The 26,452-nt window shown below is 33.4% G+C and overlaps 1 protein-coding gene across 1 annotated transcript; it reads right to left on the bottom strand.

Annotated features, from left to right (window-relative positions):
• Positions 1–1,234: 1,234 nt before the first annotated feature.
• LOC121380209 (protein tweety homolog 1-B-like) lies at positions 1,235–25,917 on the bottom strand. The gene is made up of 14 exons (XM_041509023.1): positions 25,638–25,917; positions 22,716–22,876; positions 15,206–15,317; positions 13,149–13,384; positions 11,596–11,691; positions 10,070–10,142; positions 8,188–8,263; positions 7,242–7,294; positions 6,871–6,963; positions 5,964–6,103; positions 5,116–5,217; positions 4,135–4,254; positions 3,366–3,426; positions 1,235–2,509 (listed from the first exon to the last, which is right to left on the bottom strand). The coding sequence occupies exons 1-14, from the start codon at positions 25,761–25,763 to the stop codon at positions 2,423–2,425; spliced, it is 1,536 nt and encodes a 511-aa protein (XP_041364957.1). The 5' UTR covers positions 25,764–25,917; the 3' UTR covers positions 1,235–2,422.
• Between the last annotated feature and the right edge of the window lie 535 nt (positions 25,918–26,452).

Genomic DNA, 26,452 nt, shown 5'->3' with positions numbered 1-26,452 from the left:
CAGGTAAAAGTCAATGTACAAAATAAAAATAAAACTATATACAAATCTATGCATGGAAGTGCAAAGCATAATAAAGAAAATCTCAGAAACAAATACTGTAACATATTAAATTTAATATTAAACAAATCTACATGATACATTAGTATCAGTATCTGGTTTAATGAAAAATGAAAACCAAATCATCAAACAATTTTAAATACAGAAGGCTTTTCTTGAAAAATACACCATTAAGAAACAGCTTTCATGTACAACAATATGGATCCATTTGATTTCTTTGACAAACATAATTATTCGGTGTATCTTGCTTTTACTAAATGGTAAATGCAACAGTAACAATGTCTAAAAACAGATACATGACAAACACATGGTTAACAAAACTAAATATCATCTTTTCAACAGTCTCAATACAACTGTAATAATCACTTAAGCAGGAAAACATCTAATTGGTATCTAATTATTATTATCACCATGAAAAGTTCCTTCTTTAATCACTCGGGAGTTACAGGATGGAAGACCAACCAGTGATCACCAATAGTAATACCATCATATAACCGACTAGTGTTCAAAATAACACGTTTATTTTCCAAAATGTACATAAAAATTCCAAAATTCAGGTCAATATATAAAAAATATGCAACTATGCATGTAGTTCTTTTTTCAAACCCCATCTTGGTGAATGCAGAAAATGTTAAAGTTTTTTCCTGAGGTAAACAAAACAAGCAAAACAACAACTAGTGGAAAACTATCCATAACAGCTTCTCTGTTACATCCATTCATCTTTCTCATCTATCACCCTCTGCCTATCATTCTCATTATCTTAATATAAAAAACTTTCCAATTTCTCCCACAATTTAAATCTATTTCCACCCTTTCTGTCAGTTTCCACCGACCGTCTTCTGAGCTGTCCACGCCAACGCCTACCTGTCTCAATTTCCTCCACGGATGCAGTTTCTGTGTACTTCCCTGCACCCACCTGTCATTCTCGTCCTCTGCCACTAATAAAGCTGGTCTGACCCACGGCATTAACGACCACCGGTGGTAGGGGTGTATAGTAGGTGGTTACAAGTGCCTCTTAATAATGCCAGAAGTAACTACTGAACACTCCCCGAAGTGGTCAGACTAAGCCCACAGCTAAAAGCTGATGGGGAATGGCAGGTGTGTGGCACAGATAGCCACAAGAGACAAGCACCTGTCATGGTTGGAGAGACCAGGACTGGGATGTGGAGGTGGACAGCAAAAGAAGTCGAAAGATAGGAGGAGTTGCCACATCGGGAACAAATTAGATGGAATTCAAAGGAGAAAAAGGAAAGGATGCAGTAGGATTTAAAAAAAAAATAATAATAAATAAAATATTGTTGCAGAAATCAGTCCCATGTTCTTAATATTTTACTGAATATTTTATGAAATTATATACTTCCATATTTAGAAAGGTTATTCTTTCCATCACAATTGCTTTATGTGATGGTAATGCCATTTACCTTAAGCAAATTCTATGTTTGGTTTCAATATTAAGGCTGCATGTAAAACGTTGTTTTGCAAGGCAGTCAAATACTGTCAAATAAGTAGAACCGTGACTGCTATGTCATTCAGCAACGACCCACCAAATAACACAAACAAGATTACTCTGCCAACATATACTATATCTGTTCAACATTAATCACAGATTAATCAAACACACAATCATAAAATTGTCAACAGCCATAAACATTCAAAGGTACTATTGGTTTTTTTTCACTTATTGTAATTGATATCAAACACATAATTATTATTACCCATATGGTTACAAATATTGTGGTTCATATCAAAGTGTTACATATAAAATGTAAAGTGGACCTAACAACTTGCCGTCATACGACTGGTACACTATCGGAACATCAATTAAATGAGTTCTATCCAAATTATGTTTATGTCCTTCATGAAATCATGTTACTTGACAATTAAAAATGATTTCAATCAGGACATAAATACGAGACAAAATGGTGGCTCATTGTTTTAATTTCTTTAACAAATAATTGTGAAGAGTTCGTAACATATTACTCTACAGCTAAGGTGAGTTTATAGAATTCGTGATTCTGAAGATTGTTGAAGTTTGGTTTATGGAATTCAAGTTCTTGTAATCAATGGAAATTGCTAGGTTTATAGACGTTATGGTTCTGATGATCAGTGTAAAGTCTGCTGAGTTATAGAATTCTTGTTTCCAAAGATCAGTGAAGGTGGGTTTCTAAAATTCAAGTTTCTGAAGATTAATTAAGGTGGGTTTTAGAATTCATGTTACTGAAGATCTGTGAAGATGGGTTTATAGAAATCATGTTTCTGAAGATCTGTGAAGTTTAGTTTATAGAATTCATGTTACTGAAGATCTGTGAAGTTTGGTTTATAGAATTCATGTTTCTGAAGATCTGTGAAGTTTGGTTTATAGAATTCATGTTTCTGAAGATCGGTGAAGACTGCTGGGTCTTGGGGCGAGGTTGTTGTATTCCTGCATGCTGGTGAACTGGCCTGGTCGATACTGAAAACAAAGACAGAGAACATATATAAAATATAAATACTACTGAATTAATTGCGACAAACGACAATTTATAAAAACAACAATATTTTCAGTTACATCCATGAATTCATAAAACATCAATATTTTCTGTTACATAGTACTTGAATCCATAAAACATCAATATTAATATTTCCAGTTACATTAAACCTCAATTCATAAAACATTAATATTCCAGTTACATTAAACCTCAATTCATAACACATTAATATTTCCAGTTACATTAAACCTCAATTCATAAAACATTAATATTTTCAGTTACATTAAACCTCAATTCATAAAACATCAATATTTCCAGTTATATTAAACCTCAATATCAATATTTTCAGTTACATATTACCTCAATTCATAAAACATTAATATTCCAGTTACATTAAACCTCAATTCATAACACATTAATATTTCCAGTTACATTAAACCTCAATTCATAAACATTAATATTTTCAGTTACATTAAACCTCAATTCATAAAACATCAATATTTCCAGTTATATTAAACCTCAATATCAATATTTTCAGTTACATATTACCTTAATTCATAAAACATCAATATTTCCAGTTACATTAAACCTCAATTCATAAAACATTAATATTTTCAGTTACATTAAACCTCAATTCATAAAATATCAATATTTTCAGTTACATTAAACATCAATTCATAAAACATCAATATCAATATTTTCAGTTACATATTACCTTAATTCATAAAACATCAATATTTCCAGATACATTCCTGAATTCATAAAATGAAAAATTTAAAAACTGGTTTATTAAAAGAATGTCACAAGTTTTAAAATTAACATCACATTAAAAAGACTGACCGCGGGTGGTGGGGATTCATCCACAGGAAGCGGTAGCTGAGAGATGCTTTGTTCCGATCCACTAAAAACAGAGTACATCATTAAATCCTTAATAAGTTGTTTACTTTCTTTTCAAAGAAAAAAAGCCATTGTTTTAACTGTGTTCGCATAGGAATAAATAATAAATCAAATATTACATGACTGTTTGTTAAGTAATCAAACTAAAATTAACACCTGATTGCTCGTTAAGTGATAAAATTGAAATAATATATGATTAATTGTCAGATATCAAACTGAAATTAATGTCCAATTTATTGTCATATATAAAACTAAAATTAACATTCGATTGTCAGATAGCAAACTGAAATTAATACCAAATTGCTTTGTCAATTAATTAAACTGAAATTAATATCCAATTGATTGTCAATTATCAAACTGAAATTAATATCTGATTGATTGTCAGTTACAAAACTGAAATCAACAAATGACTATTTGCCAATCTATTACTGTATGATTGGATTGCTTATCAATTATCAAACTAAAATTAACACTTGATTGCTTGTCAATTATCAAGCTGAAATTAGTATTTGACTTCTTGTCAATTATTAAAATGAAATTAATACTTGACTTCTTGTCAATTATCAAACTAAAATTAACACTTGATTTCTTGTCAATTACCAAATTAAAATTAACATTCGACTTCTTGTCAATTATCAAACTAAAATGAACACTTGATTGCTTGTCAATTACCAAACTGAAATTAACATTTGACTTCTTGTCAGTGTATTACCTTGTGATTGGCCGCTCAGCTTGTGGTTCTGGTTGTGGCTGACTCATTGATCCGTAACCATTGTATGGTGGCGGCCTTGGAAGAAATGGATCTGTGTCATCAACAGGATAGTAGCCTCGTCTGTAAGTATACCACCAATAAAATGAGTCACAATATGTTTTAAACATAATAATGCAGTAGAAAGAACAAAACTAGATGACTAATGGGTGAACTCCTGAACACACATCTAACAATGATGTCATTGTCAAGCAAAATGAGCTATTTATTCACATTCAATCATTAACAAGCATTCTGAGAGTCCTGCTAAAGCAATATATGTCCTCTACTGGTCTCAACTAATTTTTATACCTCCTAAATTTAAGGGCCATAACTTTGTGAAAAAAGTTAAAACTTGATCTGTAACAGTACAAGATAAAGCTATACACAAACTTCCATACCTTATCTTCAGGCATTGCAAAAAACTAAAAAGTCTGGAAAACTAATTTTCCTATCTCCTAAGTTTAAGGGCCATGTAACAGAACATGATAAAACCAAATACAAAATTTCAGCTCAATACCTTGAAGTAATGCAAAAAAGTCTGAAAAACAAATGTTCATATTTCCTTTTCATGGGCCATAACTCTGTGAAAAATGGGTAAATCGTTATGAAAGTCAAATTTGATCTATAGCAGTATATAAAAAAGCTATACACAGATTTTCAGCTCAATATCTCAAGGTATTGTGAAAAAACCAGCAGGAAAACTATAGGTGGGACACACAGACGGATAGACAGAAGGATGGAGAGGAAACTTATGGTCTCCTCTGGTTGGACCAGTAGGGGGACTAATGATATGTAATTAAAATATAAATTTAATACAAAACTACTAAAATGAAATGCAATACAACTAGGCTTTTTCAATGAAATATTAACTAGATGGCTAATAAAGTGAGTAAAATAATTAACTGATTACACTGTACCACAAAAAATTAGTGGCTGGTTTACCTTTTTGATAGATATGGCCATGTTCTTGAAGCAAAGGCAATCATGAAGGTGACTGTGAGACCAATAACTCCTGACATCACGACCATGAAGGCCAGACCAATACTGAAACATACCAAACACCAGTACTATCAAATACTGAAATGTATCAAACATCTGTACTGTCAAATACTGAAATATATCAAACATCAGTACTGTCAAATACTGAAATGTATCAAACATCAGTACTGTCAAATACTGAAATGTATCAAACATCAATACTGTCAAATACTGAAATTTATCAAACATTAGTGCTTTTCCACTGTCAAGTGGTATAAAGTATTAATTCTTTTGCATCCAATTTATAATCAGAAAACATCCAAACAGGACCACGTTTCCGAAATTAAATTTGTCAATGTTTTGAACCTCAACCTCAAACTAAGATAATATCTGACTTAATACTTTTTTACTGTGTGTAATATTTTTATGGGACATCCAAGTAGGCCTAATTACCCTAATAAAAAAAATTACATTAAGCTTAGAACTTAATTGTATTCTTTGTGTAGGACTAATTACCCTAATAAAAATTGACATTAAGCTTAGAACTTAATTGTATTTTTAGCGTCACTGTTTACGATACTTTCACCGAGTTTATTTTCACTTTCACTCAATGACGGGTAATGGATATGGATGGTAGTACACTGTGCATCTAGATTAACCGAGAATGGATGGAAAAGTCTCAAGAGTTAAAAGCATGTTGACACACTGGTATGTTGTGTTATGACAGTAACGAGAACTGCACAAGGTTGTAACAATTAAATCATGTTATAGTAAGGTAACAGATTGCAGCTTTTAACAAGCACCACACTCACAATGATGTATGACAGATGCCGTTAACAGCATCAATGTAGTTGTCATGGAGATATTTACAGCTGCTGATGTCGTTGAGTGCAGTTAGGTTGCTCCCAACATACGTCAGTTCATTATCTATGAAGTGTACTGGCCCGGCAGCCTGCAGGTGAAATAAAAACACATTAACACATTTAACAGAGAATTAAAACATATTACACATTTAATAGTGGATTAAAACACATTAAACAGTGAAATAAAAACACAGTAACACATTTAGCAGTACAAGAACACACATTAACACATTTAGAAGTTAATTAAAAACATATTAACACATTTAGCAGTGATATAAAACACATTTAAACAGTGAAATAAAAACATATTAACACATTTAGTAGTAAAATAAAACACATTAACACATTTAGTAGTAAAATAAAACATTAACACATTTAGCAGTGATATAAAACACATTAACACATTTAGCAGTGATATAAAACACATTAACACATTTAGCAGTGAAATAAAACACATTAACACATTTAGCAGTGAAATAAAACAAATTAACACATTTAGCAGTAAAATAAAACACATTAACACATTTAGTAGTAAAATAAAACACATTAACACATTTAGTAGTAAAATAAAACACATTAGGAGTGATATAAAACATTAACACATTCAGAGGTGAAATAAAAACACAACACTTTCAGAAATAAAAACACAATAACACATTCAGTAGTAAATTAAAAACACAATAACACATTCAGTAGTAAACTAAAAACACAATAACACATTCAGTAGTGATAATTTAAACACAGTAACACATTGAGTAGTGATATAATTTATACACAATAATTCATTCAGTAGTAAACTACTGTATGGTCGACCCAGTTTTGTCACACTGTAGGACAGAACGAGATGACTGCTTACCTTGTTAGCCACATTGTATTGCAGGCACAGGGTGACTGTTTTATTCAGCGCCTGCGTCACTCGAGTAACCGCTAGATGGGCATCCTGGATGTTCTGAAGAATCAAAATGTTAAACGTAAATTATTCCTCTAAAAACATGTGACATTTTGGTACCCATACTGCATATTCAAACCCTGCAATTACCCACTGCAATCGGCATAGCCGTGGAGATTGCCATGGAGTTTTTCATTCTCCGCAGAACTTTTTTTGCTGTGGACTATATTCAAAAACATTTTCCACTGCTTGTTTTTTGCTGTGGACGTTTTCTTAATTGCAGGGGTAACTAATTTAAATGTTAGGATAGGTAACAAAGTTGTAAAATGCCAACGTACCGAAGAAAATGGTTTCCTGAAGTCTGTACATTTTAAATAATCATCCAGGATATCTATAAAATAAAACAAGAGACTTATATACTGTCAAACTTGGATGAACAGCCACATGTATCAATCAGCTATCTGTGTTAAGAGGCCACATTTTAGTCTCCCAAATCATTTAATATTGTAAACTGACCTGTTTTAAGCAGTCACCTGTCTTAAAAGGTCAATTTTTTATACTCCATTTGGTGGCTGTTTAACACAGGTCTGACTGTACATATATTACCAAGTCTGAAATGTGTGTTTACAGTGAGATACCTAGTGAACAAACAACATTAATACATTTCACATGCTGAAATGTGTGTTTACAGCGAGGTACCTATTGAACAAACAACATTAATACATTTCACAGGCTGAAATGTGTGTTTACAGCGAGATACCTAGTGAAGAAACAACATTAACAAGTTTCAAAGGCTGAAATGTTGGAGCGTTTAAAGCTGTCTCTAACTTACATTGTAAATAAATCATCATTCTTCTAAACTAAGAGACAAAAGAGAGAATCTGAACTATTTGAAGAAGAGTTTAAAGATCAGAGGTTGTAAACACTGTTTTTGGTATATAGTAGTATTAGTGTACAAAATGCTTAGGGAAAATTAAATTTGCTACTACATGCCAAACATTAATTTTTGGAGATGTAGTTTTTAAAAAGATTAAAACTATTAACTTAAATAACAAATAATAATAAAATAAAATAAAATATTAAACAGGAATTGTTTTTGAAAAAATTCAATTGTAGAACAAAATAATAATTAAAAACAATTTAGATTTAACCACCTGCTTTTCTCAAATATCTTCAACTATCAAAGATAAAAACAACCTGAATAAACTGGCAATTAAAATCCAAGTTACAGAAATATTTATTGAACAAGCCAAACAGAAGGTGAAGGTTGTAAAATATACTTACCTTTCTTCAGTTCAGAATTCTCCGTGACAACCTTTTCCACGTAAGCATCTGGATCTACGCAGAGATCACCAAGTGCCTGCACAGATCAAGCAAAATATGGACCTGTTACTATGGTTACTAACCCTTTGGCATATACAAAATACAGACCCATTACTAGGGTTGCTAATGCTAAATATATACAAAACACAAAACCGTTACTAGGATTACTAACTCTAAATATATATAAAACACAGACACGTTACATGGGTTACTAACTCTAAACATATATAAAACACAGACACATTACATGGGTTACTAACTCTAAATATATATAAAACACAGACACATTACATGGGTTACTAACTCTAAATATATATAAAACACAGACACGTTACATGGGTTACTAACTCTAAATATATATAAAACACAGACACGTTACATGGGTTACTAACTTTAAACATAAACAAAACACAGACACGTTACATGGGTTACTAACTCTAAATATATATAAAACACAGACACGTTACATGGGTTACTAACTTTAAACATAAACAAAACACAGACTTGTTACTAAGGTTACTAACTCTAAACATATACAAAACACAAACCCGTTACTAGGGTTACTAATTACACATATACAAAACACAAACCAGTTTCTACGGTTACTAACTAAACATATACAAAACACAAACCTGTTACTAGGGTTACTAACCCTAAACATATACAAAACACAGACAATTACTAACTCTAAACAGATACAAAGCACAGACAATTACTAACTCTAAACATATACAAAACACAAACCTGTTACTAGGGTTACTAACCCTAAACAGATACAAAACACAGACAATTACTAACTCTAAACAGATACAAAGCACAGACAATTACAAACTCTAAAAATATACAAAACACAGACAATTACTAACTAAACATATACAAAACACAAACCTGTTACTAGGGTTACTAACCCTAAACAGACACAAAGCACAGACAATTACTAACTCTAAACAGATACAAAACACAAACCTGTTACTAGGGTTACTAACCCTAAACATATACAAAACACAGACAATTACTAACTAAACATATACAAAACACAAACCTGTTACTAGGGTTACTAACTCTAAACATATACAAAACACAAACCTGTTACTAGGGTTACCAACCCTAAACATATACAAAACACAGACAATTACTAACTCTAAACAGATACAAAGCACAGACAATTACTAACTCTAAACAGATACAAAACACAAACCTGTTACTAGGGTTACTAACCCTAAATATACAAAATACAGACAATTACTAACTCTAAACAGATACAAAACACAGACAATTACTAACTCTAAACAGATACAAAACACAAACCTGTTACTAGGGTTACTAACCCTAAACATATACAAAACACAGACAATTACTAACTCTAAACAGATACAAAGCACAGACCCATTACTAAGGTTGCTAATTCTAAACTTTCACTAAATATCTTAAAATACAAACATACAATGTATCAGACAATGTAACATCTGAGAATCTGAGAAAACAGTCTGAATATGAACTACTGACTAAACCTCTTAATATTAACATACCACTGAGAATCTGAGAAAACAGTCTGTTGACTAAACCTCTCAATATTAACATACCACTGAGAATCTGAGAAAACAGTCTGAATATGAACTATTGACTAAACCTCTCAATATTAACATACCACTGAGAATCCGAGAAAACAGTCTGAATATGAACTATTGACTAAGCCTCTCAGTATAAAAATACCACTGAGAATCCGAGAAAACAGCCTGAATATGAACTATTGACTAAACCTCTCAATATAAACATACCACTGAGAATCCGAGAAAACAGCCTGAATATGAACTATTGACTAAACCTCTCAATATAAACATACCACTGAGAATCCGAGAAAACAGCCTGTTGCTGTCCAGACTAGAAGAAGACACACCATGCTGCAAATCGTTGGACTAAAACAGAAAAAATTACAAAGTTTTACCAAAGTTAATCAAGTTATTCACAGCTTTAGTTACTCTAAATTTCATGAATGACTTATGATTGGATTTAAAACCATTTATCAAATTTAAAGAAAAATTTATTTGTAAAAATCAATGTCACTGAAACATTTGTTATGGAGTATTCCATCAATATACTCAAGGCTTTATAACTTGTATACTGCATATAATCAAGCTATGCAAGTCTTTGGTACACTACTCAACAGAAATCAAAACTATGCAACAAGCTTGGCATAGTCAGCTGGAAGGGTCACTTATATATCAAGTCTTCTAGATTATGGTAGCCCCACTACTAGTGATATTCAATGTTGGGTTTGTAACTAACTACTATTGCCATGCCCGACAGCTAGTGAATATGTTTTGGTCAAATGTTGCAGTTAAGTCTATTTTGTAAATATGAATATCCTGCCACCACCCCACCCCACCCCAATGTTAGTGTTTTTAAGCTCTATCTCCATCTCTAGATGACATATCCGTTTATTACTATTATTTAGTAAAATTGTATTAACTTAAAGTAAAGTAGGGCTAGTGAATTTTTAATAGTGGATAGTAATTTTGTTAAATCACTGATCTCATGGCTAGTGGATTTAAAAACCATTCTAGAAGCCGTGTATACTAATTGACCCTTCAACCAGACTGCCAGTGCATGATCTACAGAATTAGCAATAAAGGTTATCAGAAATGAGGATACTCACAAAATGAAGATAACATGAAATGAGGATACTCACAAAATGAAGATAACATGAAATGAGGATACTCACAAAATGAGATAACATAAAATGAGGATACTCACAAAATGAAGATAACATGAAATGAGGATACTCACAAAATGAAGATAACATGAAATGAGGATACTCACAAAATGAGATAACATAAAATGAGGATACTCACAAAATGAAGATAACATGAAATGAGGATACTCACAAAATGAGATAACATGAAATGAGGATACTCACAAAATGAAGATAACATGAAATGAGGATACTCATAAAATGAGATAACATAAAACGAGGATACTCACAAAATGAAGATAACATGAAATGAGGATACTCACAAAATGAGATAACATGAAATGAGGATACTCACAAAATGAAAACATGAAATGAGGATACTCAAAATGAAGATAACATGAAATAAGGATACTCACAAAATGAAGATAACATGAAATAAGGATACTCACAAAATGAAGATTACTTGAAATGAGGAGACTCACAAAATTAAGATAACATGAAATGAGGATACTCACAAAATGAAGATAACTTGAAATGAGGACTCACAAAATTAAGATAACATGAAATGAGGATACTCACAAAATTAAGATAAACTGAAATAAGGATCCTCACAAAATGACATAACATGAAAAGAGGATACTCACAAAATGAAGATAACTTGAAATGAGGATACTTACAAAATGAGGCAACATTTGGAAGATTTGATGACTCCTATGAAGTACAGCACGAAGATAAACACAAAGATGACGTACAGCAGAAGAGTGGCCAGCCACCTGAAATAATCATCGTAATTATATCACATGGCCAAAAACCAACAAACAGTACCCCTCTTTACTGAATGATAACTAAGAAAGTATTTAGACAAAGACAATAACATTTTGCACCTGATATTATATGGGTATTACCTATTTGTGGTAAATATTTCAAGTATACAGGTTGAATGCTTTGAGTTTGATCGCAGCATTGAACCTCCTGGGTAAACCCATTCTCTAATTGGTTTTCCCCCCATTCTGACCAGTGCTCCATAACTGGTGTATGCTGTTTTGTGTGGGGAAAACACATATAAAAGTATATTTAAGGGGAGCTACCAACCCCCTGAGACTAAAGTATCAGTAATTTTTAACTCCCCTTAGCATGTGAATTTATATGGCATAAATATGGTAATATCTTAAAGGGTTCCCCATATTGTAAGTTAGGGGAGCAATGAATCACTCCAAGACTGGCCATCGTGTATTGTGTCCTGTCTGTGGGAAAGTGGAAACAAAAGATCGATTGCTGCCAACAGAAAAACATAACAAGTTTCCTCTGAAGAATGTCACAATTGCTATGTCTGACACCCAACAGCCACCGATTAGAAAATCATTGCATGTTTTTTGTAAAATATGATAACACCATATCTCACTAAGTCTACTATTTAATATCACCGTTCTTGTGCAAGTGTAACAAGTGTGATATGATTGCAGACTTCACTCCACGACATATATATCATACTTGTTAAGAACAAATAAAATGAATGAGCTCTGTAGTCTAGTGGATAAGCTGCTGGACAATCAAGCTGATGACAGTGATTCAAGTCCTGTCAAAGCTTGCTCACACATTCATTCATCTTTCTCATCTATCACCCACTGCCTATCATTCTCATTATTTTAATATAAAAAAACCTTTCCAATTTCTCCCACAATTTAAATCTGTTTCCACTATTTCTGTCAGTTTCCTCCGATTCTGTCTTCTGAGCTATCCACACCATTGCCTATCTGTCTCAAATTCCTCCAAGGGTGCAGTTTCTGTGTATTTCCTGCACCCACCTAGCATCCTCGTCCTCTGCCGCTAATAAATCTGGTCTGACCCACAGCACTAACTAACGACCGCTGGTAGTAGGGGTGTATTGTAGGTGGTTACAAGTGCCTCTTAACAATACCAGAAGTAACTACTGAACACTCCCCAAAGAGATCAGACTAAGCCCACAGCTAAAAGCTGATGGAGAATGGCAGGAATGTGGCACATATAACCACAAGAGACAAGCACCTGTCGCAGTTGGAGAGACAAGGACTGGGATGTGGAGGTGGACAGTGAAAGAAGTTGAAAGATAAGATAAGTTGCCAGATCGGGAAGAAATGAGACGGAATTCAAAGGAAAGGAAAGGGGGCAGTGGGATGAAAAAAAGAAAAGACAAAAAAAAACCCATGAAATATCCTCCATATATTATACATTGTCATAATAAATGTCCTACCTGTATAACTCAAATATCTTTATATTGTTCTTAACGTTGTCTAGACTGAAATTTTCAGTATCTATTCTGATTGTGGACACGTCGACTGTAAACTGTTTGGAATCCACCTTGATGTTTTCGATTTGTTCTCGGAGTGCGTTTTGAAAGGTAACATTCGGAACAAAGTCGAGCACTTTCTGCAACATCTGGGATCCATTCTTTGAAATGTCATCGGCTAACTGATCAAGCATATCAATCTGAAATTACAAATATTGTTAGAAATAACACTTGCTAAATTCATCATACATGTTTGGTTTTTGGTGGCTTTATTTTTAACAAAATTACTATCCACTATTAAAACTTCATTAGCCCAACTTTACTTTAAGTTAATACAATTTTGTTAAATATAAGTAATAATCTGATATGTCACCTAAAGAGGGAGATAGAGCTTAAAAACACTAACATTGGGGGTAGGGGTGGATGCAGGATATTTATATTTACAAAACAGACTAAACTGCAACATTTGACTAATTGTTTTCACTAGGCGTTGGGCATGGCAATAGTAGTTATTTACAAGCCCAACACTGAATATCACTGGCCATGGGAGTGGGGATATCATAATCTAGAAGCACTGAACATAAAACTATGATGTTATATACTTATAAAACATGCGAAAGTGGCATAATGGAAATAAAGCACAGGTGAATATAGTTTAAAGACTAAAAGAATGTATCACTTCCAACCCAAACTATAGCTCACAATGTCCATGTAACTACCAAAAAAAATTAAAAAATTGTAAATTAAGATTTGTTTATTCTTGACCCATTCATGAAGACCTACTAACTCATTTAATCATTCACCACAAAATGTAGTCCCCATTCTGCAATGATATCACACTGTAACATTTAAAAAAAAAAGATTCAAACAAGGCAATAAATAAGTAGTTAAACAAAATTCTTAAATACTTTAGTAATAAACATCAGTCATTAAATATAACTTGTGATGTCAGTCACCCTTACTAAAATATATTTCAAAACCATCTAGCCAGGACTTTCTAGCCCAAGCAAAACCTAGCTAATTCAGTCCTGTGGGCAAGAATATATATTACAAAATAAAATTAGTATAAAGAATATAACAATTTATTACACACCAGTGTAAGATATTACTCTTGCCATAACAATTACTCAATATCTAACTAGTGTAATATTGGCACACACAGACTGGCAGAGTAATGGTTTTTTGCATGACATCAATATTCGAATGACATCACTTTGCATCTGCCTGTAATAAAATAAACTGAGTGCATGACACATCCTTTTTCCAAATGCTAAATAACATTGAGTGCAAATTACTGTTGAAAATGTTTTGTTCAGAGATTATTAACATATCTAACCATGCTTGTATAAAATAGTGTAATTTAAAAGTGCACCATTGCGAAATATGGCCATGAAATGAAAATGCGATCAGATAGCCAAAACGATGTTGTCCACCTGCTACTCTTTTTTATGGCCCTATATATAAAATGTCACTGTCACATCTAGTCAATCCCATTCACTCAGCTCAATCTTTGCTGGTCAGATTAACAATTCAGTAATTATTGTGAACTTCAAAACCTCATTAATGCAAGCTTCGCACCAAAATCTAAACTGTATATTGATGACATTTCATTGTGATGTCGTTTAAGTTTACGTGTGACGTAGATCACTTGCTGACCCAATTCGTAGAAAAATAATGTATAGTAGGTCTCCACATCTGCTTATTTCTGCCTTGTGGCTTATTTGCAGTTGGTTTGTAATAAATAAAATATTAAACTAGCTTGCTTGTCATACCATTTTTATGAAATTCGTGAACAATGTTGGTATCTGACGAGGAAAGCTCGTCAGATATCAAAACTGTTCACTTGTTTCATAAAAATGGTATGACAGGCAAGCTTGTTTAATATTCTATACACACACACACACACACACACACACACACACAAAGTGACAGGCAAAAATACCCACACATTATTTAAACTGAAAATGAAATCTGTTTTTAATTCCCTATAGTATGTGAAGAACGGACTCTGCTGTACGTACAGTTCGCAGGGAGTCAGCGATGGTGTGGTCAGTTTTCTTAAACGATGAGATCATCTTGTTAACTCCATCATCCATTTTCTCATTTCCATAGAATCCCGCACCAATGGCACCGCTATAAAAAAACAAAACATAAAGAGCTATAACAAGAGTACCAGTGAGGTACATGATACGCCCATCAGGAGTTTGATGGAAAACTATATCTATATTAATGAAATAGTTACAGGTATCATTCAATTATAATCATGTAAACATTTTGCAATGGGATGGATGAACAGTTTGTTTTGGACCAACCATCATCCCAAGTGTTGTTTGATGGTCCTGTATGCATCTGTATGCAAAATATGATCTGGACAAGGATTTACTGTTATCTGCAGTAGACCGTGAAAAGTAGGTCACACTGACCTAGTAATAGAATGCAACACAGCCATCCCAAGTTGTTCCTACATGTGAGATTTGATGGTCCTGTATGCATCTGTATGCAGGATATGATCTGGACAAAGATTTACTGTTATGTGCAGTAGACCGTTAAAAGTAGGTCACAGTGACCTACTAACAGAATGCAACACACAGCCATCCCAAGTTGTTCCTACATGTGAGGTTTGATGGTCCTGTATGCATCTGTATGCAGGATATGGTCTGGACAAGGATTTACGGTTATGTGCAGTAGACTGTGAAAAGTAGGTCACAGTGACCTAGTAATAGTAGGCAACACACCGCCATCCCAAGTTGTTCCTACATGTGAGGTTTGATGGTCCTATATGCATCTGTATGCAAGATATGGTCTGGACAAGGATTTACGGTTATGTGCAGTAGACTGAAAAGTAGGTCACAGTGACCTAGTAATAGTACGCGACATACCGCCGTCCCATGTTGTTCCTACATGCGACGTTTGATGGTCCTGTATGCAAGATATGGTCCGCACAACAGTTGTTCAAAAATCTCACTAAAGCATTGTAAACAAATATTCCTATTCTTTTTTATTAAACAAACAATTTTAATCTTGGGCTCATATATAATTATTGAATAGGATTAAATGTGTGAAACGGAAAGTAACCAGCAAAAGGGAGGAAATGAGATACAGAGAAATAAATACTGGTAGGGAAATAAAACAAATTTAGAAAAGTAAGGAATGTTTGTTTACAACACTGTAGTACATTTTACCCTATTTGGGGGGGGGGGGGGGGGCTAGAATGAAACAGATAGATAGTATACTATACAATAAAAACCACCTCAGCACTTAAACGTGTTATTATACCTGTACTTACACCCCTAGCTAGCAGATATTGTGGTCATTTTTTTTGTTGGTGTTATGTTGAGAGCAACAAAAATAAAATAAAACCAAAAACAAATGTATTTTGTATCATATATCAAGAAAAATGCTGACAATATCTACTAATTTTGTTGAGTATACTTTCACCCCATGTGTTATTAAACATACTTCCACCTCGAGTGTTATCATCATACTTCCACCTCGAGTGTTATCATCATACTTCCACCTCGAGTGTTATCATCATACTTCCACTGTGAGTGTTATCATCACACTTCCACCGTGAGTGTTATCATTAAAATCATATTCTTTTGTATATAATATACTTCCTTCCTCTGGTTATCCGTGTCTGTTTAAATGGAGTTTAAATGTACAGTTATGTAATATAGTTGCCATGTATATTGTGTGTGTATAGAAGAGGGCCTCGTAAGTTGTTAAATTTGTGCCCAATTCTTTTGTTCTTTGTACAATAAAAATGTTTTCAATCAATCATATTTTCATACTATGTGTTATAAAATATATAAAATATCACTTTTTCATCCTAAGTGTTATCATCATACTTCCTCCTCAAGTGTTATCATAATAGCTTCATATTGTGTGTTATTAAATGCCATATTTACACACCAAATGTCACCAAACATCCAGTTTACACCCCAAGTTTTATTAAACAGTATATTTACACCCCAAGTGTTATAAAACATCATACTTACACTCAAGTGTTATGAAACATCATATTTACATCCCAAGTGTTATCAAACATCATACTTATACCCAAGTGTTATGAAACATCATACTTACACCCAAGTGTTATCAAACATCATACTTACACCCCAAGTGTCAAACATCATATTTACATCCCAAGTGTTATCAAACATCATACTTATACCCAAGTGTTATGAAACATCATACTTACACCCAAGTGTTATCAAACATCATACTTACACACCAAGTGTTATCAAACATGATACTTATACCAAAGTGTTATCAAACAGCATACTTACACCCCAAGTGTTATGAAACATCATATTTACACTCCAAGTATTATCAAACATACTTACACCCAAGTGTTATGAAACATTATATTTACACCCCAAGTGTTATCAAACATGATACTTATACCAAAGTGTTATGAAACATCATACTTACACCCAAGTGTTATCAAACATCATACTTATACCCAAGTGTTATCAAACATCATACTTATACCCAAGTGTTATGAAACATCATACTTACACCCAAGTGTTATCAAACATCATACTTACACCTCAAGTGTCAAACATCATATTTACATCCCAAGTGTTATCAAACATCATACTTATACCCAAGTATTATGAAACATCATACTTACACCCAAGTGTTATCAAACATCATACTTACACACCAAGTGTTATCAAACATGATACTTATACCAAAGTGTTATCAAACAGCATACTTACACCCCAAGTGTTATAAAACATCATACTTACACTCAAGTGTTATGAAACATCATATTTACATCCCAAGTGTTATCAAACATCATACTTATACCCAAGTGTTATGAAACATCATACTTACACCCAAGTGTTATCCAACATCATACTTATACCCAAGTGTTATGAAACATCATACTTACACCCAAGTGTTATCAAACATCATACTTACACCCCAAGTGTCAAACATCATATTTACATCCCAAGTGTTATCAAACATCATACTTATACCCAAGTGTTATGAAACATCATACTTACACCCAAGTGTTATCAAACATCATACTTACACACCAAGTGTTATCAAACATGATACTTATACCAAAGTGTTATCAAACAGCATACTTACACCCCAAGTGTTATGAAACATCATATTTACACCCCAAGTGTTATCAAACATACTTACACCCAAGTGTTATGAAACATTATATTTACACCCCAAGTGTTATCAAACATGATACTTATACCAAAGTGTTATGAAACATCATACTTACACCCCAAGTGTTATGAAACATCATATTTACACCCCAAGTGTTATCAAACATCATACTTATACCCAAGTGTTATCAAACATCATACTTACACCCAAGTGTTATGAAACATCATATTTACACCCCAAGTGTTATCAAACATCATACTTACACCCAAGTGTTATGAAACATCATATTTACACCCCAAGTGTTATGAAACATCATTCTTATACCCAAGTGTTATCAAACATCATACTTATACCCAAGTGTTATCAAACATCATACTTATACCCAAGTGTTATCAAACATCATATTTACACCCCAAGTGTTATCAAACACCATACTTACACCCAAGTGTTATGAAACATCATATTTACACCCCAAGTGTTATCAAACATCATATTTACACCCAAGTGTTATCAAACATCATATTTACACCCAAGTGTTATCAAACATCATACTTACACCCCAAGTGTTATCAAACATCATACTTATACCCAAGTGTTATAAAACATCATATTTACTACCCAAGTGTTATCAAACATCATACTTATACCGAAGTGTTATGAAACATCATATTTATACCAAAGTGTTATCAAACATCATACTTACACACCAAGTGTTATCAAACATGATACTTATACCAAAGTGTTATCAAACAGCATACTTACACCCCAAGTGTTATGAAACATCATATTTACACCCCAAGTATTATCAAACATACTTACACCCAAGTGTTATGAAACATTATATTTACACCCCAAGTGTTATCAAACATGATACTTATACCAAAGTGTTATGAAACATCATACTTACACCCAAGTGTTATCAAACATCATACTTATACCCAAGTGTTATCAAACATCATACTTATACCCAAGTGTTATGAAACATCATACTTACACCCAAGTGTTATCAAACATGATACTTCTACCAAAGTGTTATCAAACAGCATACTTACACCCCAAGTGTTATGAACATCATATTTACACCCCAAGTGTTATCAAACATCATACTTATACCCAAGTATTATGAAACATCATACTTACACCCAAGTGTTATCAAACATCATACTTACACACCAAGTGTTATCAAACATGATACTTATACCAAAGTGTTATCAAACAGCATACTTACACCCCAAGTGTTATGAACATCATATTTACACCCCAAGTGTTATAAAACATCATACTTACACTCAAGTGTTATGAAACATCATATTTACATCCCAAGTGTTATCAAACATCATACTTATACCCAAGTGTTATGAAACATCATACTTACACCCAAGTGTTATCCAACATCATACTTATACCCAAGTGTTATGAAACATCATACTTACACCCAAGTGTTATCAAACATCATACTTACACCCCAAGTGTCAAACATCATATTTACATCCCAAGTGTTATCAAACATCATACTTATACCCAAGTGTTATGAAACATCATACTTACACCCAAGTGTTATCAAACATCATACTTACACACCAAGTGTTATCAAACATGATACTTATACCAAAGTGTTATGAAACATCATACTTACACCCCAAGTGTTATGAAACATCATATTTACACCCCAAGTGTTATCAAACATCATACTTATACCCAAGTGTTATCAAACATCATACTTACACCCAAGTGTTATCAAACATCATACTTACACCCAAGAGTTATCAAACATCATACTTACACTCCAAGTGTTATCAAACAGCATACTTACACCCCAAGTGTTATGAAACATCATATTTACACCCCAAGTATTATCAAACATACTTACACCCAAGTGTTATGAAACATTATATTTACACCCCAAGTGTTATCAAACATGATACTTATACCAAAGTGTTATGAAACATCATACTTACACCCAAGTGTTATCAAACATGATACTTATACCCAAGTGTTATCAAACATCATACTTATACCCAAGTGTTATGAAACATCATACTTACACCCAAGTGTTATCAAACATCATACTTACACCTCAAGTGTCAAACATCATATTTACATCCCAAGTGTTATCAAACATCATACTTATACCCAAGTATTATGAAACATCATACTTACACCCAAGTGTTATCAAACATCATACTTACACACCAAGTGTTATCAAACAAGATACTTATACCAGTGTTATCAAACAGCATACTTACACCCCAAGTGTTATGAACATCATACTTACACCCAAGTGTTATCAAACATCATACTTACACTCCAAGTGTTATCAAATATCATACTTACACCCAAGTGTTATAAAGCATCATACTTATACCCAAGTGTTATAAAACATCATATTTACACCCCTAGTGTTATAAAACATCATATTTACACCCCTAGTGTTATGAAACATCATACTTATACCCAAGTGTTATCAAACATCATATTTACACCCCAAGTGTTATCAAACATCATACTTATACCGAAGTGTTATGAAACATCATATTTATACCAAAGTGTTATGAAACATCATATTTATACCAAAGTGTTATGAAAGATATTTACACTCCAAGTGTTATCAAACATCATACTTATACCGAAGTGCTATGAAACATCATACTTACACCCAAGTGTTATCAAACATCATACTTATACCGAAGTGCTATGAAACATCATACTTACACCCAAGTGTTATCAAACATCATATTTACTACCCAAGTGTTATCAAACATCATACTTATACCGAAGTGTTATGAAACATCATATTTATACCAAAATGTTATGAAACATCATATTTATACCAAGTGTTATGAAAGATATTTACACTCCAAGTGTTATCAAACATCATACTTATACCGAAGTGTTATGAAACATCATATTTATACCAAAGTGTTATGAAACATCATACTTATACCGAAGTGCTATGAAACATCATACTTACACCCAAGTGTTATCAAACATCATACTTATACCGAAGTGCTATGAAACATCATACTTACACCCAAGTGTTATCAAACATCATACTTACACCCAAGAGTTATCAAACGTCATACTTACACTCCAAGTGTTATCAAACATCATACTTACACCCAAGTGTTATGAAACATCATATTTACATCCCAAGTGTTATCAAACATCATTCTTATACCCAAGTGTTATCAAACATCATATTTATACAAAAGATTTATGAAACATCATATTTATACCAAAGTGTTATGAAAGATATTTACACCCCAAGTGTTATCAAACATCATACTTATACCGAAGTGTTATCAAACATCATACTTACACCCAAGTGTTATCAAACATCATACTTACACCCAAGTGTGTTATCAAACATCATATTTACACCCAAGTGTTATCAAACATCATATTTACACCCCAAGTGTTATCAAACATCATACTTATACCGAAGTGTTATGAAACATCATATTTATACTAAAGATTTATGAAACATCATATTTATACCAAAGTGTTATGAAAGATATTTACACCCCAAGTGTTATCAAACATCATACTTACACCCAAGTGTTATCAAACATCATACTTACACCCAAGTGTTATCAAACATCATACTTACACTCCAAGTGTTATCAAACATCATACTTACACCCAAGTGTTATCAAACATCATACTTACACTCCAAGTGTTATCAAACATCATACTTACACCCAAGTGTTGTAAAGCATCATACTTATACCCAAGTGTTATAAAACATCATATTTACACCCCTAGTGTTATAAAACATCATATTTACACCCCTAGTGTTATGAAACATCATACTTATACCCAAGTGTTATCAAACATCATATTTACACCCCAAGTGTTATCAAACATCATACTTACACCCAAACATCATATTTACACCCCAAATGTTATCAAACATCATTTTTATACCCCAAGTGTTATCAAACATCATATTTACACCCCAAGTGTTATCAAACATCATACGTACACCCAAGTGTTATCAAACATCATACTTACACCCCAAGTGTTATGAAACATCATATTTACACCCCAAGTGTTATCAAACATCATACTTACACCCCAAGTGTTAATTAACATCATACTTATACCCAAGTGTTATCAAACATCATATTTACACACCAAGTGTTATAAAACATCATACTTACACCCAAGTGTTATAAAACATCATATTTATACCCCAAGTGTTATCAAACATCATACTTACACCCAAGTGTTATCAAACATCATATTTACACCCCAAGTGTTATCAAACATCATACTTATACCGAAGTGTTATCAAACATCATACTTACACCCAAGTGTTATCAAACATCATACTTACACCAAAGTGTTATCAAATATCATACCTACTTCCCAAGTGTTAACAAACATCACACTTACATCCCAAGTATTATCAGAAAACAAATAAACACTTTCTGACATGCTGTATTCTTTCGTTTCCGTGGTTTTCTGCGACAACACATGATGATAAAATACACCAGAAAGAGCAGCAGAGACAGAATGCACCACAAGATGGGGACAGCGATCCAGAATCCCAGAGACTGCAACAAATGTTTAAATTACATCTGTTATTATTATAATATAGTAAATAACATCTTTCTTATTATAACAATATAGTAAATAACATTTAGCTGAAGTATAAGAATGCACTAGTTAATAATACATAAAATTGTAGAATATTAGAAACAAATCACACACACCAATAGTGGATAAAAACCAAGTAATAAACTTACTATATGTTGTAGCATATACAATTCTACATATAGACTGTAACACAGTCAGAGCAAAATGGTGACTGTGGTATTAAAAACATTTTTCATTGAAAATAGTTTGTAACTTGCAATCTAACAACAGCCCATTGGAGCTCATGTCCAGCTGACCTTTCATTCGACCAATCAAAACCTTACTTGCAAAATCATGCCAGTGATTTGAAAAGAATTTGAAAACATTTGGGATTATGCCGAGGGTATACGAAATGATTCGGGTGAATTACGAAGTATGCCGGAAACTAATTTCAATATAAAATTTTATATAAAATTTGTTTCAAGATGAAAAAAAAACCCTGTTATGGTATAGCCATAAAATCTGTTTACACTGGTATACAATCCAGAGTTTATTACTGCACTTTTCACCCTGTTTTTCATTGTTGAAAAAGACCAACAAGTTCGCCTATTGTATAAATAGTCTCACCCAATATTTTTAGAATTTGTATGTTCCCGAATAACGCTATAAAAGGCGAAGTGTAATTGGTCGATATTTAAATTGTTATTTATAAATGAAATGTTACCTGGACATGGGAGTCCACACAATGCTGGTAGACCAGTAGAGCTAATTTTAATCAGATTGGTAACTTGTTGATTAAAATATCTGATACAAAAGTAAATATTTATAAATAATATTAATAGAGATGTTGTTAGCACTTATATGTAAATGTCAAAACTTTTTGATAGATAAATTTAGATAAATTAATACAATAATATATAAGCACAACAGTCAGAATCAGGGGGTAATGCATTGCTTCCTCTCTCACCTAACAATAAACAATATACTTTTAAACAAGAATTGTATGGCATTAAATGTTTAATCTACCATAAACTGGTTTGGTGCATCGTGATGAACATCACGAGGTGCAGCTATAAACCAAGTTTTACTGTGATGAACATCCAAAGGTGCAGCTATAAACCAAGTTTCACTGCCCTAGGACTACAGTTTGTGAACAACTGGTCTAAACATGAAAGTCGACGTCGTCAACAGCACCTCTATCAGACAAGTAATACATATATCTTGCCTTTTTACTTCAGAAAGGTGAGACCAAACAAATATCCAAGAGTTCCCACCTCCAACTATGGACAATATGTTTTAACACATCCATATGTGGGATGGGATATAGTTCAAAGTAGAGCACTTTCCTCAAGTGTGATGGGTTCTAGGATCAACTGCCATCAATGGACTCTTGTTTTCATGATTCAACAGGTACCTGTAACTGGTGCATGTGCAGGAATTTTAGTAGGGGAGTCTAGACTGAAGAAGCTAAGTGTATAAGGCAGTCAAATAATGCTCCCTTGTAAAAATATATTCTAATAAATGAAAATTTCCTTGAGCAAGGGGATTTCAACCTCTGACACCACCCCCCACCTCCTACTTGCAGGGTTGAAAACTAGCAGTCGCCTGTGGCGACCTTTATTGGCTAAGGGCGACTAAGAATTTTACAAAGGTAGTCCGTGGGCGACCATTGATTTTAGGGTCTGGCGAGATTTTAAGCCCCCTGTTGTTAGAATTTGTTTTCAATTTGTTTTCAATTATTATATTCGATCTGCAAAATGTATGCTACATTTTTGTGCCTCTACTGTAGTGAATAGTATTCAAAATCCATTCATAACAATTGTAAATAATTTTGAGTGTATAAATTGTGTTAATTAAGAATCAATTCATTAAAAATATATATATTTTACAAACTATTCACTGGTATGAACGTAATGCTCATCAGTATTGACATCAAGTGTTGGTAAAACATGGACCTGACCAGAACGCTCAACTGAATATTTCCTTAAAAAAAAAAAATAATAAACGTGTTCGTCAACTGTGCATATTTAAGAAACATATATTTTTCATGTAGTCTAGTTACACTCTTTCCTTTTTACTGGGGGATGCTTCACTTTTGTTTACTAGAATGGATTTGTTTTACGTCCACATTGTTGATTTTTCACGTTAACTGATTGCAATTTATTTTGTTTCACATGTTGTAGCTGAAAAATTTAAAATAGTATTTCCGTAAATATCATATTCATGTTCTTGTCGTTAGGTGAACGCAGTTTGGGACGTTGATGGTAAGTTTAATGTCATGACTGGACCCTTGAGAATAATCAAACTAAAGCTCTGTGGCATCAGATTTTGAATTTTTTATTTTATTTTAGACACAGTATCTGGCTACTACTTGGTTGGCGACGATAGCCGAATTATTACACACAGCCCTCTCTAGCCCTCCCCCACAATATATTAATAAGGGGAGGACTAGAGGTAACTCAAGCTATCTCTAGCCTAGACTAAATGTCAAAGTAGCCAGCCACTTCCTTCCCATCCATCTGTGTGTGTTTCAACCTGCCAACACTCAAGTCAAACAGTCAAATCATCATAACTGTTTTATAATTGGCAATTTCCGTTATGTTGGATTTAAGTGACAAATGGAGGGGTCGGGCAAACTACACGGAGGGGTCTGACAAATGGAGGGGTCTGACAAACGGAGGGGTCTGACAAATGGAGGGGTCTGACAAATGGACGGAGATATTTTCCCGATAATCTTACCTCTTTGTATTCAAGACTGAGAGGATCAAAGGTGACATTTGTGCGTTCGCTGAACGCTAAGTCTATGTGCGGAAAAGAATGAAAAAAATCTGCTAGCCAGATCCTCGAATACTGATACGTAGACATCCTAAGTCACTTTATCGTCCAAATAATAAAACCAATAAAGAACCACTCTAAAATAACACTAAAAAATCCTCCTGTCAATCAATAAGTCTTTCGAATCATTAAAACATAGTTTAAACTATCAAAGTTCAGTTTAACTTCCCAGAATTGTCGCCATATTTTCTATCACGTGATAGCTCAAGGTTCGGCAGTTTCCGCACCGTCGGCAGAAATAAGACCTCGATTGCCGAGAAGTAGTTAGCAGGGGTTATTCAAAAGTCAGAAAATAGAACGAAGAAGCATCAAATGTCCCTCAGCTGCTGCAGGCACGGCGGAAGCATGTAAACATTTGGGGGGGGGGGGGGGGGGGGTGTTCTCGGTGGTGTTGGGGCTGACTGAGATCGAGGGCGCAAAGAAAATGTTCTGTTTCGGGGGTATGCTCCCCCATAAAATTTTGAAAAATAGATGTCCTAAAATGCAATTTCCTGCTTTTTACAAGTAAAATTCATCTCTGCCTTAAAATTTACTACCTGTGCTGTAGATTTTTGCAGTCTTCTCAGAGTTATTAAGCTTGCTGTTTACAAGAGCCTGGAGGGTAGAAAGGGCATCTGTCATGAAGACAACCTGCTGGCAGTTTTCCTCTCTAGTGCTGATCATGATGTTGGCAGCACGAATGAGAGCTTCAACCTCTGCAGCATAGTTTGTTCAGTGTT

The sequence above is a fragment of the Gigantopelta aegis genome, chromosome 8 (assembly GCF_016097555.1).
Source record: "Gigantopelta aegis isolate Gae_Host chromosome 8, Gae_host_genome, whole genome shotgun sequence".
Taxonomy (NCBI): domain Eukaryota; kingdom Metazoa; phylum Mollusca; class Gastropoda; order Neomphalida; family Peltospiridae; genus Gigantopelta; species Gigantopelta aegis.
The sequence above is the reverse complement of the archived record's forward strand: the minus strand, read 5'-3'. Positions and strand labels throughout refer to the sequence as shown.

Coding starts and splice junctions, on each gene's coding strand:
- LOC121380209 (XM_041509023.1), bottom strand. CDS start 25,763: ATGTCTACGTATCAGTATTCGAGGATCTGGCTAGCAGATTTTTTTCAT. Junction 7,295..8,187: donor GAATTCTGAACTGAAGAAAG/GTAAGTATATTT, acceptor TTTATTTTATAG/ATATCCTGGATGATTATTTA. Junction 4,255..5,115: donor TGGCCATATCTATCAAAAAG/GTAAACCAGCCA, acceptor GTATACTTACAG/ACGAGGCTACTATCCTGTTG.